Below are 16,221 nucleotides of genomic sequence, written 5' to 3'. Positions count from 1 at the left end.
ACTGAACCTGCGCCTCTGGAGAGCAGCTCATAAATCTCCCGTCCTCTTACTGGTCTTACTGCCGACGTCACTGTCAATCTGCTGCAACATATTGGCCTCCCTTCACTTAAATCAAGATTTATAATACTTTTACGATAAAGCCCAGCTGGACTTCAAACATAAGCTGCATTAAGGCGAGCAAATATCACCGGGGCCTCCTGATCAATATAACAGGTGTCCCGCCAACCAGCTTAACGGGATCAGATAAATATGTCCGACTGCGCAGACATGTAGCGTGTAGCGCCAAGTCAATCTGCTGTCATACTCCCATGATATGAAGTCTAAATCTACTTCACCTGCTGTTCTTCTGTTTCGTTTCCATAATGTGTATCCAACTCGTCTGCAGTTAAGACATGTAAAAACTGTCGAGGCTTTAAATGAATCCATGTGTTATCTGATAACATGTGGTACTTTCCTACGCTCATTGTCTGCATACTAAAAGACAGAAAGGGAACGTGTTGTCGCATAATGTCTACGTGCAAGAGTTCAATTATGTCCAAAGAATGAATGTTTGTTCTGCTCATTCGAAATGAACAAAAGCCAATAAACACAGTTTTAAAGAGATTATGTCTGGAGAATTACATGATGTATTATGAGTAATACACACAAACAAATGCTTGACGAATTACCCTTTCAAATTTCATTTTTATGTCAATTTACGATTAGAAGATTAGTTGTAGTTCTCACTGATCTCTTCGTGAAGTATTTTGTGCTACTTTCTTAGAGAGCTCAGGAGCTAGAACAACTCCAAAGATGGACAACCCACAAGTTAGGAGTCGATATTGATCTTCATGTTGCATGAGATCATTTTTTTACGTTCCATTTGAAGAATCAGGGCTCGACACTGATGGTTGCCAGGTTGCTATTGGCAACAAAATATCATGTCCTGGCATGAAACTCGATTTAAACTTTGATTTATGCATGTCAGTAACAAGACTAACATGGTAGAATTCAATCCCTTTCATTGGTCATACGTCACAGGTCAGCGTAAAACATGTACCGGAAAACAGATAAATGTTTAATATTTGCTACAAGAGAAATATTTAAATATTGTTGTCACAGTCGGAACTACAGAAAGCTGCTCATGCATTGGTGCATTTACTCATGTGCACACAGGTGTCTGTTTTAGAGACAATGCAGAAGCATTAAGTGACCTGCTGGATTCCGCCATGCTGCGCCATGAAGAACATAACAACAGCTGCACTAGTGCTATTTGTTATAAGCCTACCAGGAACTGAGGGTGGGCGTGTTAACTGACACTCAAGATTTAAATTCTGCAGTGTGAAGTAAAAGACAAAGCTACAAAGAATTTTGCTTGGTTATGCTAATAAAGCTTTTTGAAGATTCTTTTACTCCACATTTTCATTATTAAGTATAACTGCATAATATCTTAATTTATCAGAATATATTGTAAAAAGGCAGCCTGGCCTGGCAACCGACTTTAAAATGTAGAGCAACAACTAAAATTAAAATTAATCCTTAATTCTCAGCAAACTCTTTACACCTTGTTAGTCCCTTTTGCAATATTCCTACTATTCCTGATCTTGTACTAGTTTTAGTTTTTCCATCTTGGTCGAAGGTTGTAGTTAAAATGAGGTTGAGGTTGAAAAAGAAGATCACCAAATCAGAAAGCACATCTGGCTAAAAGATATTCTAATTACTGCATTACTGAGTTTCCATTCCCAGCAACTTTCACCCCATGTTTTCAAATCACTCATAACAAGCTCAAAATGATGATGATGATGATGCTGGTGATAAAATGAGAGGCTGATGTCATGGCAGCATTCTCGCTTCATATTTAATACAGCAGCATTCTCCGCATTCCATCGACAACAATAGATATTCTCGTGTCCGCTCTCCAACCAATCAACCTGTTTATGCTTCCTTGTCAGAAGATCGCGGTTTATTCATGAGAACTGGCCAGAATGGTGAGAACAGGAACTGTGGCTTTCTCAACAGCGTCCCCCAAATCCACAAACAATTGGGAAAAGCATCCGTCAAGCAGATGGAACAATCTTGAAATGGCCTCTGTGGAGTACGAGGCAGCAGGGGAAGCAGAGGAGACATGAGACAGACGAGATGCCTTCTTCATCTTCCATGACACCCACACATACAAGCTTGTGCACACACATCAAAGCATTTGGATGCAGATTTGAGAATGAACTAAAGTCTGGTCAGTCATGGCCTGCTGTGTTGCTGGAAAGCAGAGAGCTTTGATGCGACATCTCAATTTATGCGGGGTCGCAGCATGCGGTTTAGTGAATGGGTCCAAATAGCATCGGTATGAGCCGCACCAGAGCAGTTGGTTTGTTGAAGGCTCCAGTTGCTGCCTGGCATTGCATAAGGGTGTAATAATACAATGCTTTTTCAGCGAGGCACGTTATAAATAAAACCACAGAAAGCATCTGTTGACAGCGGCTCAGCTCGCCCTCAGTGATGCTGGTAACTGTAGACGCCGCTCAACGTGTTTTTAAAAAGCTTAAAAGTTTGCTTGCTTTTGATGTCTGCACTATTATTCAAATAAAGCATTCCTCCTTACCATTTTACTGTTCACACTTCTTTTTTATAAAACGCACGGTTCACGAAGAATAAAGAGGCCGTTAAGGTAAATCAATAAATGAGATGTGTGTCTAGTGCAAGCAGTACAATAAAAACCAAGGACATCTGACAGCATTATGATAGAGTATAGCCGGTGTGTATGGTTTGTTCGAGTCGTGTGGAAAAGCACATACGGCTCACATGTCATTCACTATTCCTCATAGTGAAGGGAGATTTGTGTTATCAGCCATGCTCACCTGTTAAACCTACTATAAACCGACAATTGTCACCCTTTTTTATGACCGTTTCATGGTAGCTGGACTGGAGACATACGGCTATAAAAGGAGATAAGCTGAGCAATATTCTCCATTAGAAACCATTACTGGCAGGACAGACGGGGCAATAATGAGGGCAAACCTGGGGTCGAAACTCAATTCCCCCATCCAGGACAAACACGGTAATCAGATGAATCACGTTGCTGTTTGGCAGCGAAGGAAGAAAGATTTGGATATTTTTCTTAAGGTAGCAAAAGTGCATTGAAGAAATACTGTTAGAAATAAGGATAAGTTCACCCAACATGAAAAGTTTCTTATTCCACGAAACATTTCTTGAGCTTCAAGCAACTGAAGTAGATGGGGACTTGTTTAAAACATTTCTAAAAATGTCAAGTAACATACAATAACTCCATGCAGCTCATACAGTGTAATCCAAGTCTCTGGAAACCAAAAGATTCCAAATTGATTTGAAGAGATGTTATTTGCGTCACTTCTAAAAAAATATTTACTGTAGCTGCAAAGCTAAAAAGCATTGGCGCCACCCCATCAACAAATTAAGGCGCAAAGTACATTATTAGCATCCAAAAGGCAGTGGAGTAGAAGTTTAAAGTAGTAAAAAATAAATAAAGGTAAAACACAAGTACTTCAAAACTGTTCATAAGTACAGTATTTGAGTAAACGTAGTATCAAAACCTGACTGCACTTAACCCTCACCTCATATATTCTGCTCTCTCAGTCTGAGATTTCGTTTGATGAAATCACAAAGAATCATCAACATTGTAAAGTCAACAAGTAACAGAATCAGCAGCCGAGGGCAAACAGACACAGACAGGAGCAGCGTGGCACACACAGCCTCGCCGAGCCAACGCCATTGTGTCTCTGTGGACCCACTGGAGACACAACAGGTGTGTCAATATGACAAGCATTCAACCGACCCACTCTGTCTGCCCCACATAAACACTGAATAAATATAGATGCTTTCCATTTTCACTCTCGGCGGTGCACAGCTACCGTACGAAAACAACAGATGAAACGCAAACATGCAGAGATCGTGTGGAGTTCAAGGGAAAATCACATCGACTTTAAAACGCAATCATACATAGAAAATACACACACGTCTGTATAAAATTGTATCGTTTTTGTCACAGCAAAGTTGCGTCAGCTTTTTAAACTACCCTGATTTCTTATCACATGGCACACCACAAATGGGTCCATCACACAATAGCAAATGAGCAAAATGAGTGCTCTTTATATCTTTGTATGATACTTTCTAACGTATTTATCATAAAAAAAATTGCACCATTCATAACATTAACAATAATAACAGTATTATCAAGTATTTGATGCTTAAAACAATGTCTCCAGTGGCCTTACTATCATCTTTAACACAAGCCTACTGTATCCTCCTCATGCTGAATAAAATCTTGTTGCTGCATGACAATTCCACTTTCTCACAACATGGGGGGAATAATAAGAATAAAAAAAAATCCCTCTGAATGTTTTTAGGGGATTACTGTAGTTCTTCTCCACAAACGGACACGCTGATGCCAAACAGAATTTAGATGAACAGGTTGGAGAAAATTGGCTTGTCCCCTCCGTGAACAGACGATACAAAACGGTGCGTCGCGCTGCCAGTCTCCCACCAGATGGTAAATGAGAGAGACACTGGCGATCGAATAACAAATACAACCAATCAGACGATCAAAAACAAGCCATGTATGCAGGGAGAAACACTGAGGGAGAGCGATTATTCAGGCGAATATGCAACCAGAGGATCCGCAGAATGTTATTTTATGGTTCATGGTGAATTTATTTGGAGACGATTTCCTTTTGTGAGCGAAATAAAAATTAATTAATTCACCAGAGAGACACGTTTAATTAATCTTGTTGTGTATTTGATAGCATTCTGGAATATTTAGGAGTGTGTAAAGTTATTTATCGTAGTGGCAAACTGATTCAGGGAGACAGAGAGAACACCTCTGTTTATTATCACCACTGTCAATTTCAGGCCATCAAATTAAATCTTTTATCTCAATCTGCTGAGAGCTGTTAGAGGCTACAGGGACGAATAAAGCAAATTTACGGATGCAGGTGATTGTGTGTGTGTGTGTGTGTGTGTGTGTGTGTGTGTGTGTGTGTGTGTGTGTGTGTGTGTGTGTGTAAGAGAGAGAGAGAGAGAGAGGGAGAGCGAGAGAGAGGGCTCATTTGCATACAGCTGAATAGTTATGTCTCCCGTCCCGCACATTACACCCGCATGAGGGCGAGAGAGGGACACGCGCCGCAACAATAGGAGGCACGCTGCCACTAAACCGTAAAACGCATGGGTGGGCATGGAGGGGCACACGCCACCAACGAGATGAAACACACCCGGAGTAACGTAGAAAAGGCCCGTGTGTCCGTGCGTAAAAGGAAACCGCGTGTATTTATAATTAGTATTAAGAAGAAATGTACATTAAATTAAAGTCTGTAGGTTGATGTAGGCGCATAAGGACATTTGTTCTCCATATGTGCCATGAGCTTTATGCGTCTGCTTTGCCTCAAAAGAATAAAACAGTAAAAAAGTGAATGTCTGCGTCACCGGCCATTAAAACAAATTCTGGGATGAGATGTTTCCTTTTAATCGCGTTTCTCGTTTCATTGTTTGTGATACAGCCCGAGGGAGAGACGCAGATGACCCCACAGAGAGTCGGGGCTCTGAAAGGAAACCGTGCGCACGGCTCCAGCGCTGTAGTAAGGCCTAATTAGGCGTGCAATTGAGTGGAACCGAGGGGCAGGGAAGGAGTAAAGGCTGTAATTGAAATCCTGCTTTCTATTCTCGAAGTTTCAGCTCTCCTTCATTGTCCTTACTCACTGTCCACAATGTGTAAATGTGCGTCCGGCGTATTGTGCGCTAAAAATAAGTCAACAGATGTTAGGGCTTGTTAATAATCGCCCAGTATCCATGGTGGTCAGTCAGCAGCGCAGTGCCAGTGGGTATTAAATCTGGATAATTGTTGTTGGGTTGGAAGGGAAGGGGGTTGAATATGTGGAGTGGGCGGTGTCAGAGGAGTGATTGGCAGTTTATGTAATGAGCAGCGCAGTGCAAGTCTATATATCTGGGAGGAGACACACTACGGTTCATTCACGAGTAATAAGACGAGTGATGAACGTCCGTGGCGCACTGACGCACCAAGTTCAGCACCAAAACAAGCTCTGAGACGCGCGCACACCGCCGAGTGACCATTGTGGAGTACAGTACCATGCGAGGAGGGGACGCCTGCTGACAGAAAGAAGCAGCTCCAGGCTGTGGATATTGCTCTTCCCTCACCTTTTGGATAACTTGGGGGGTTGGAAACGCTTTCTCTGGACGCTTTTGACGCACGCCAACAAGGAGCTACGGGTGAACTCCCTGGGAGTGAAGAAGGATTTATACGTGTTTTTAGAGATTTTTTTTTCTTCCATTTGTTTACCTTGGTGTAAATACTTTGGAGTAGGAAGGTTTTGCTGCTTTATTAGCTGGCTGGTGACGCGGCTGCCCTGGAGAAGCGAGAAGGATGGCAGCCTGGTTCACCTTTACCATCGCATTCAGCACCACGTTGATATCACAGGTATGAAGGAGGATGAATGCATCTCCCCCGGTGGTCCTCAGACCAGCACACACACACAAAAAAAACCACACATGGAGAGCCACTTGTTTAATTTCTCTAAGCTGTGTGTACCCGAAGTGACGTGTTCCTAAACCATATCTCCTTCTCTTTTAGGTATTTGGATCCGGTGTTTTTGAGCTCGATCTGCACGAATTTAAAAACCACAAGGGTTTGCTGGCGAACGGGAACGCGTGCAAGCCCAACTGCAGGACTTATTTTAGAATTTGCCTAAAGAACTATCAGGCTGTGGTCTCGCCAGGTGACTGCATCTTTGGAAGTACAATGACAGCGGTGCTGGGGACGAACTCTTTCAGCGCCAAGGACAGTGGCACTTTACCTAGACCGATTCAAATACCCTTCAACTTTGGATGGCCGGTAAGAGCGTGGAGCAGCGCGTCCACTTTGTCTATTAAATGTTGTTTCAAGGGAGCTGCTATGCATTTTGGGAGCGCACCGGTTATTGGTCAGCTCATCTAATCCATATCATTAGGTAACAGTGTGTCGATAAACAAGATTGGACCGCTACGACGTCGTTCACTTTAAAAATACCAGAGGGCCATGAGTGTAAATGTCTCCATGAAGTGTAAATGAAATAGCTCCCTTTTTAAAAAACAATCAGAAGCCAATCAAAAACAGCAGAATACGAAATGATGTCAGCTTTTCTCTCTAAATTCTGAGTGACTAAAAAAAAAAATTAGTACAATGCACATTAATTAACTGCATGTTTTTTCTCCTTAGGGGTCATTTTCATTAATTATTGAAGCCTGGCATTCACCTTATGGAAATCTACCTGTAGGTAAGTGCAACATCTTTGTACCACAGGAGGGAGCTCTGTCTGTACATTTAACATCATGAGGCTCTCCAACTAGTTTCCCATTTTCAATACATGCACAAAAGAAAGAGCACCCCCCAAAAAATGAGGAGTCTATTAAACACAGCTCAGTCACTCGTCATGTTCCTCTCCACCTCTTGTTAATTGTTCACGATTTCACACATTTTCACGCCTATATTCACCCTTTGTTATGAACTTCAGAACACCTTTTTCATTCTTATACCCAATACAATTGAACTTCCTCTGGTTTATTTTTGGCGTGGGAAAGAGCTGTGGGCTTTGGTGAGAATACGCAGTGCCTGCCAAAAACCCCTGACTACATCTTCCTGTATTTTACACCTTACTCTGTTCCGCCCTTTGGAAGAGGGGACTGGGCCTGGGAATGTTTTTGCTGACGGAAAGAAAGAGGAAATTTCAACCTGAGTTTATCTTTCATCTAAGCTGTATGGGATTTGATAAGGGATGCAGCTTGGTGCTGGGCAGATTATTAAAGCGAAAGTGGATGACTTTTGAACCCCAAAGCCATTTATGATGCTGCCCTTGACATAAAACCATAATCATGCAAACATCACTACATTAATCTGACTTCCTCCTTCTCTTTTTCTTCCTCTTTCAGATACGAACAACCCAGACTTTTTGATTAGCCTTTTCGCCATCCAAAGACAGCTGGGTGTCGGCACCGACTGGTCTCAGGATATGCAGGCTGGAAAACAGACAGAGCTGAGATATTCTTACCGGTTCATCTGCAACGAAAGTTACTACGGAGAGAACTGTAACAAAAAGTGCACGCCCAGGGACGATCGATTTGGCCACTACACCTGCAACCGTGATGGGCAGTTATCCTGTCTGCCTGGCTGGAAGGGGAAATACTGTGAAGAACGTAAGCAACCAATAAATTATCTTCGAGTAGGCCTGTTCACACCTGGCATGTTTCCTGTATATCTCTTTCAGTTCATGTTTGGAGTTTTGTTTTTTTGAGCTTGTGTCAGTGTAGAGGCTCACCCAGATGTTTGCAGATGGCTTATAAATAGTGGAATCTGTTTCGGCCTAGCTGTGGAGCTTGGTATGATAACTTTGTTGGGCTGTTTAGACACTCAGAGTTCATACAAAGTCTTCCTGTAGTGTGCGACCTTTGCCCCTTCATCGTTACGCTTTAGTTCTCAGAGAGAATAAAGAGTCACGAGCGTGCACAACGTATCAGTAATTGATAAGTTGTGAGATTACAAATAGGTCATAATTTTATGGCCACAAGATTTTGAGTGCCATAATAACACATGATGTCATCATATTTGGCAGGTCTGATAGGCAATTTTGGTGTAGAATGCATTTTTCAGACCTATCTGCCTCATATAATTTGTAATCATATAATTCTGTCATGTAATTGGTTGTGGCTTTGCGAACACTCATTGAATATGGGTTGAGGGACAGACGGCTTAGCATGACAACAGGCACATTATACTTGTGCAAACCCTCTCGGCCAAATCATAGACCAACACTTGCATGTTTTGGACAGCTCTGAATGGGCCCGCGAGGAGGCCTGGTGCCATTTGGCTCCACAATACCAAGGGCCCTTTTCACCAAAACAAATTAATCAAAGAGTAGATTGGAAGGAGGCACCGTGAGAGTAATAGTTACCATGTGCTGGATGTGTGACCACATGGGCGACAGCGGATCTGTCATCCGTGTCACTCGGTGGTGAAAGAGAAATTGGCATGTGCTATTTTGACTGTGGCGCCAAATTCTAACCAGATGGGTTCACGTGTTGCAATTACAGACACATCAATCGTCGGTGACTACAGAAAATATACATGAGAAAGATAGATTGGGCATCTTTCAGACACTATAATTTCCCTCCTCTCTCACACTGCCATACATCAATTTAAACAAGCTTGGCCACACGTCTGCGCCTACACAAGGACAGAGAAACATTGTGCTTGGAAAAGCACAATGAACCAGACAGACAGATAGATAGATAGATGGATAGATGGATTGATAGATAGGCTTTACAGTCATCTTAATTAAACTGAAAACAAACAGCTAATGAACTCAACAGTAGGGGCTAAAAGTAAGTGCTAATGCCTGTTAGGTTGTTAATATTCAAAAGCACAACAAATATACACATTGTGCATTGATACATAGATAGATGGATAGATACAGTCATCGTCACTTAACTTGAAATAAATGGTTAATGAACACAGCTGTAAGGACTAATTTCCTTTAGCTTGTCAATATTCAAAATCACACTAATCACAATAAAAACGTTCGTTACAAATTTTACACTTCAGACACACATAGATAGATAGTTGTTGGCTAATGAACTCAACTGTAGGGGCTAAATGTAGGTGCTAATTGCTTTCAACATAGATAGATGGACAGATAGATAGCCTAGAGTCATCCTAATTAAACTTAAACAAATGGCTAATGAACACAGCTGTAAGCGCTACTTTTGTTTAGCTTATCAACATTCAAAAGCACAAGATAGATAGATAGATAGATAGACAGACAGACAGACAGACAGACAGACAGACAGATAGATAGATAGATAGATAGATAGATAACAAGTGGCTAATGAACACAGCTAGCTAAATATGAGGGCTAATGGCCAGTTGCTAGCTTGTCAATATTCAAAAGCACAATAAAATGCACATTGTATATTTTAGATAGATAGATAGATAGATAGATAGATAGATAGATAGATAGATAGATAGATAGATAGATAGATAGATAGCAAGTGGCTAATGAACACAGCTGTAAGGGGCTAGCTAAATATGAGGGCTAACTTCCTGTTGCTAGCTTGTCAATATTCAAATTAGCTTCAACAGGTGCGTCTTTAACTCAGGCTTTGTGTCACAATTTAAAAGTAAAGGAGGTCACATTCAAGTCAGTGTTTGTGTTTACTTTAAAAAAATAAAGTAAAATAAAAGAGTATTTCCTCTACCTTCATTAAGTACAGTATGGCGCCTGCCCGGTAACTTAATCCGGGTGGTGGTGGTGGGAGGAGCCCGGCCGACTGCACGCGCCAAGGTTAATCGCGGCATTATTATCCGCCACGCGCCATCGATGTTTTAGCCCCCCCTCCTCCTCCCCCCCTTCCTTCATTGTTGGGCGCGCGGTAGTAGCAGCTGCAAATATGGTTGTGGCGGACCACAAACAACAATAGTGACAGCTGTCTGCTATTGAGAGCGAGCATCTGCTCGGGACTAAAACCGACCGCTTACCGTCAGCCGCCTGATATGTCGTCCCGCGAATCAGTGTCATGCGAGAGGCGGCGCACTTAAAACGGGACAAAACCAGACCCGCGGCCCGGGGTGTGGCGCACAGGGTCAGGATCAGACGGAGACAGGTTGTAGTTGAACATCACTGAGGCCTGCAGGAAGCTGAATGCTTGGTTGTTGTTTATTTGTAGTGTGACTGTTGTTTTAAGTGTTTTAACTTATTTGAAAGTATAAATGCATAAAAAAAGAGCAGCAGACTCACTGTATGTCTGTTTTTTTTTTTTTCCTCCTCTCTCTTTTGCTTCAGCTATCTGTCTGGAAGGCTGCAGCGAGAGGAATGGAAACTGCTCCAAACCTGGCGAGTGTGTGTAAGTATTAATAATTATGAAGTGTGGGAAATAGGTGTTGGCCATCGTGTAGGAAGGAAAACACACATATGGGGGAGCGGTGCGAAAGGGGCCAGTTACAGCCGCGTGGAGAGCTTTGGCTGCGATTTCATCTCCCAGAAATCCATTTTTATTTTTATTTTTTTCAAGTTTATTGTCACGTTAACATCATCATGGCTGCACACGACCAAATCTGAGCCGACCACTAAAGTGCACTAAATCAACAGGGTTTCGGTCCGCTCCCTCTCATGTCTCTCCCTGCGTCACTCGCTGGCTTCTCTGCTTCCCATGTTCCTTTCTTGTCACTACCCTGTCTCACTCACTCACTCACCAGTGAGGATAATTCACACACACACACACATTTGCTCGCTGTGAGAAATTCCTCCTGAATCCCATTTTGCCCTCCTTTTTTTTCAGACGCAAATCCATCATTCCCACCGCCAGAACAGACCCAAATCGGGGTTAAATCCCCGCTTTTAGATAACCGACGCTGCAAAGCTGCTGCTCTCTCAGCAAAAAAAAAATTTAAAAAAATAATTAAATCCTGGAACCTTAAAAAGTACATCTCAAGTCCCACAATCTTGTGGTTCAGCAAGGTTGCTGCAACACTGTGCTGAGAAACAGATATTCATGGGAAGCGAGAAAAAATGACTTTCAGTGTTCGCTGCCTGCCAGATGTTTTTAAGTCACATTTCACCTTTGTTTCATTATATAATCATTATTTATCCTTAATACGCGTTACATACCCTCATGAACATCGTCAATGCTTTTATTTTGTAGGAACCAATGTGCAACACCATGAAAAAAACCGTTCTCGTGATGGATTGATACGAGCGTTAAATGATTGTATCCAACTGTGAAGCAGCTATTAATGTCCTGTTACATGATTGATGACTGATTTTATAACGTAACCCAGGGCAGCGCTACAAAGCGAAAGAAGTCCGCTCTCGATTAATCAGTGTCGACTCGAAATCAAATAAAGTGAAAAGGACCAGACTCGGATTTGTTGTTCATGGCAGCTATAAGGCACGCAGAGGGAGAAATGAATTAAATGACCTGTTTTGTCTGTGTTTTTGCAGATGCAGAGAGGGCTGGCAGGGCACGTTCTGCGACGAGTGTAAGAAGTACCCGGCCTGCAAGCACGGCACCTGCCAGCTGCCGTGGCAGTGTAACTGTCAGGAGGGTTGGGGAGGCCTATTATGTGACCAAGGTACACCGCCGCACAACTTGGACACACTGCTGCTGTTCCTTTTTTAAAGACCAACTTCTCGTATTACTTGCGCAGTGTTTTCATTTGAATTAACTTGAAAGCATTAGCAAATTAGGTTTCCTCTGAAGTGTTCCATTCATAGCTCCGGGCACATCCGGGGTAGATGGCTTTTCTTCTTTTTCTTTTTCTTTTTTTTTTCTCCCTGTAAACAAACACTTCTTTCTTTCTCTCTCTGTCTCGGCTAGATCTGAACTTCTGCACCCATCACCATCCCTGCGTGAATGGCGCCACCTGCATGAACACAGGACAGGGCAGCTACACGTGCACATGCCTGCCTGGCTTCACAGGGGTCAACTGTGAGCTGGAGATGCAGGAGTGTGACAGCAACCCCTGCAGGAACGGCGGCGTCTGCACCGTGAGTTGGAAGCGTCTCTATGTGGTCAAACTTACAGTTGTTTTTTCGGCTCCGCTCCTCGGGACTAATTCCTGACTCTCTTCCCCAGAATTTGGAGAGCGGCTACACGTGCAAGTGTCTGAAAGGTTTCGAGGGCTCCCACTGCGAGCACAGCCTGCTGACCTGCGCCGACTCCCCCTGTTTCCACAGTGGCAAATGCTGGGAGAAGGACAATGGCCGCAGCTACATGTGCGAGTGTCCCCGCGGCTACACCGGACTCAACTGCGAGAAGAGAGTGGACAAGTGCACGTCGCTTCCCTGCGCTAATGGTACAGTCTTCCTCCCCTTTTTGCCTCCCCCCCTCCCCTCTCTGAACTTCCCCTCGCTCTTTCTTTCCCCCCCCTTCAAATTCCTGCAACTGGAAGCAGCGAGGAACAACAGGAATTGGTGGGAACTTGGTGTCTATTGTCCTCCGTATAAACACTCGGCAGCTCAGAGAAGCAGCTTGTAAATGTCGCCACAGCTCGCTGCAGTTGTTGATGAAAGGGGACAAATATCCAGCGCAGGCTGGATTTCTGTCTTCTTGTAAACATGGCGGGCTGTGAGGTTGGGAGAACAATACACAGTGCTGCGGTCACACTGTGGATTTGATGGCGATGTGTGAACTGAGGGGGCCTCGTTTTTGTGATTTTGAAATGCTAGATGTTGCAATGCCGTGTCACTCATACCAACAACCTCCTCTCCTCTCCCGTAGGTGGTCTGTGTCTGATCCACGGCGGCATGCGTGTGTGCAGCTGCCGCGCAGGATTTACGGGCCAGCGCTGCGAGATCAACATCAACGAGTGTGCCGGTAACCCCTGCCTCAACGGCGGCACCTGCCAAGACCGAATCAACGACTACACCTGCATCTGTCCCGCGGGCTACGGCGGACGCAACTGCGACAGAATCCTGGACGAGTGTACCGTTCGTCCCTGCCTCAACGGGGGTGTTTGCATGGGAGGCGGCGGGCCGGGCAAGCCCCCGGCAACCTGCTTGTGCCCTTCAGGGTCCTCCGGGCCTCGCTGCGATGTCATATCCAAATCTCCTGGGAACGGAGAGAATCAAGATGGCTTCCAGTGGGCGGCGGTCTCTCTGGCCGTGGGGCTGGTGGCGCTGCTGGTGCTGCTGTGCATGGTGGGCTTGGCTTTGAGGCACATCCACCGGCAGGCCCAGAGAGACAGCGGGGACACAGAGACTATGAACAACCTGTCCAACGTTCAGAGGGACAACCTGATCCCGGCGTCGCAGCTGAAAAACACCAACCAGAAAATCAGCCTGGAGGTGGACTGCGAATCGGAGAAATCGAACTTTATCCACAAAAACTATCACTTGGACTCTTACAACTCCAAATCAAAGGAGTTCAAGGATGAAAAGTCGCAAGAGGATAAAAGTCTTATTTATGACAAATGTTTAGAAGACAAAATGCCGTCGAGTCGACTGTACAGGTGAGAGGAACCACATTCTCCCTCACTCGCCTTCATTTATTGTCCTCATACGGTGCTGTTGATCCCAGCTCTCACTCGATTCAGTTTAATCACTACGAGCCCCAATTGTCGTTTTTTTCCTTTCAAACTCGCAAACCATCATTTACAGAAAATATAGAAATTTCCTCTCCGCTGCCTCACTGTATATGCACGCACCTAATGCATAGCTCCGCCATGTGCTTCTAGTTTGTGTTAACACAGTGTGATTTGTGTTTGCAGTGAAAAGCCAGAGTGTAGGATATCAACGATATGTTCCTCAAGAGACTCCATGTACCAGTCGGTATTCGTTATAGCAGAGGAGAGGAGGGAATGCGTCATAGCAACAGAGGTAAGCCAAAAATAAATAAATAAAACATCACATCTTCATCAGCATTTCCGCAAAAAAAAACCACTTGAAATGCATCATGTGGTCCCGAGCGCACGATCGCTCACTGACGACAGGGAGACGGTGGCGTTCCTGGTGTACGAGCTGGGGAAATCCCAATCAGCTGCATTATTTGTTTCTGTAAATTACCGTGGCCATTCTTTATCTTGGCCACATGATGACCCACAGTATGAACTTATGCTGATTCCTCACACATGTTTGGCTCGGCTCGGTCTCAAAGGCGCTATGTTTTACTGCTGTGGCATTTAGCGGAATTTTTAAGATGCTCATTTCCAAGAAAAATATAATGTCGATGACCTATAATGGTTAAAAAAAAAAAAAAAAAAAAGGAGCTGTGAACACACTTTGGGATAATTGTGTCGTTTCTGATGCAGTTTCTTTCTCTTCTCCCTGTTTCCCCTGCAGGTATAAACTGTGAGGGGTCTGAAAAGCGAGGAGGGACGGAAGCAGGGGGGGAAAAAAAAAAGACACAATCGAGGCAGAATTTCACATTCTGGATTGTTTACAAATGCTGAGAAGAGACTGGAGATTGTTTCTAAGACGTCCACTGCTGCTCTGGAACACTTGAGAACTGGAGAGGGCAGAAACAGCTGCCCTGCGGGAAAAAAAAAAAGACAAAAACAAAACAAGAACTGAGAAAACTTTATGTTGACCGAGTGTTTGTATGCAAAACATGTACAGTGAAGGACCTGTTGTGACAATGCTTGGCGAACAGACTGACAGAGCATCGGTGAAATATTAATTTATAATCTCGGCCATCCTGGAACGGTGGAAGGAGGTGAAGGTGGATCATTGCCCCCCCCCCCATTCCCCTCGTATCTGACCCGGCCTTGTGCGATAATCATGATGACTTTGACAGCCAACCAATCAGTAAACAAAAAAAAAAAAGGTGCCTAAGGTTTGACCACCTTCAAGCCCCCACCCCCCCCCCCCACACACACACACACACACACACACACACACACACACACACACATATACACACACACACTCACTCCTGCCATCTTCGCCTGCTATGCAAGACTCAGGGTCGAGACGAGTGAACTCGCCCACCGTCACAATCCAACCTCACAAACACTGAGAGTTATGAATGTCTGAAACTAATCTTCGACTGTCAATCATGTGAAAAAACGACCGGTTGGACGCTGAAGATTGTATGCCGCCCAAATTCACTAGAAGCCTTAAAAAAAAACAAAAGAGGGGGTTTGAATGCTTAAAAAAATTGTGCCCTTGTCTGTTCTTGGATCATTTGCACTACACAAAGTAGATCGGGGGGAAAAAAAACACAAGTTTTTAATCAACAGGGATTTGAAGAGAAAAACCACAGGAGCGCAATAGTCATTGCCGTGCCAGCAAGATCCAAGAAGAGGGAAAAGATTGCATAGAAAAATGCGTGTTGTTGTTTTTTTTTTATGCAACGCGACTGAGAAAGACTCAAAAACATGGAGAAAAGACTGTCACACCACTGCCTGCCTATAATAAATTTCAAAAAAATACAGAACCAATAATGTAATTTTTTAAAATGATTATTTCCAGAGTTTAATTTAAATATGACACACTGCTCTTTATATGTTTTATAATATTATTTTGTATATAATGCATATTTATAAGGACCAAACTTCTGAAGAATAAAACTTCCTTGGAAAATGTTTTTAATTTGATGTCAGCGAATGGAAAAGGAAATTATTTTTGAGGTTGTTTTGAAAATAATGAAATTGCGTACAAATGATGATGGTATGTGTGTTTCATTGGGGTTTTTTTTTTTTTTGAAAGAATTTATGAGCAGCTTTATGAATAT

At 43.5% G+C, this 16,221-nt stretch overlaps 1 protein-coding gene and 1 long non-coding RNA gene across 2 annotated transcripts in view; one reads left to right on the top strand and one right to left on the bottom strand.

Moving 5' to 3' along the window:
• LOC119012708 overlaps positions 1-10,651 on the bottom strand; it is a 76,294-nt gene extending 65,643 nt beyond the window's left edge. Inside the window, exon 1 of the long non-coding RNA XR_005072572.1 lies at positions 10,249-10,651. This is a non-coding gene — a long non-coding RNA (uncharacterized LOC119012708). The remainder of the gene's footprint in view (positions 1-10,248) is intronic.
• Positions 5,968-16,074, top strand: dll4 (delta-like 4 (Drosophila)). The gene is made up of 11 exons (XM_037086751.1): positions 5,968-6,439; positions 6,593-6,853; positions 7,217-7,274; positions 7,927-8,190; positions 10,833-10,893; positions 11,991-12,121; positions 12,367-12,536; positions 12,625-12,844; positions 13,270-13,999; positions 14,258-14,366; positions 14,829-16,074. The coding sequence occupies exons 1-11, from the start codon at positions 6,386-6,388 to the stop codon at positions 14,832-14,834; spliced, it is 2,064 nt and encodes a 687-aa protein (XP_036942646.1). The 5' UTR covers positions 5,968-6,385; the 3' UTR covers positions 14,835-16,074.
• The last annotated feature ends 147 nt before the right edge of the window (positions 16,075-16,221 follow it).

This window comes from Acanthopagrus latus, chromosome 22 (assembly GCF_904848185.1).
Source record: "Acanthopagrus latus isolate v.2019 chromosome 22, fAcaLat1.1, whole genome shotgun sequence".
Taxonomy (NCBI): domain Eukaryota; kingdom Metazoa; phylum Chordata; class Actinopteri; order Spariformes; family Sparidae; genus Acanthopagrus; species Acanthopagrus latus.
This window is presented reverse-complemented; position numbering and strand designations above follow the sequence as displayed.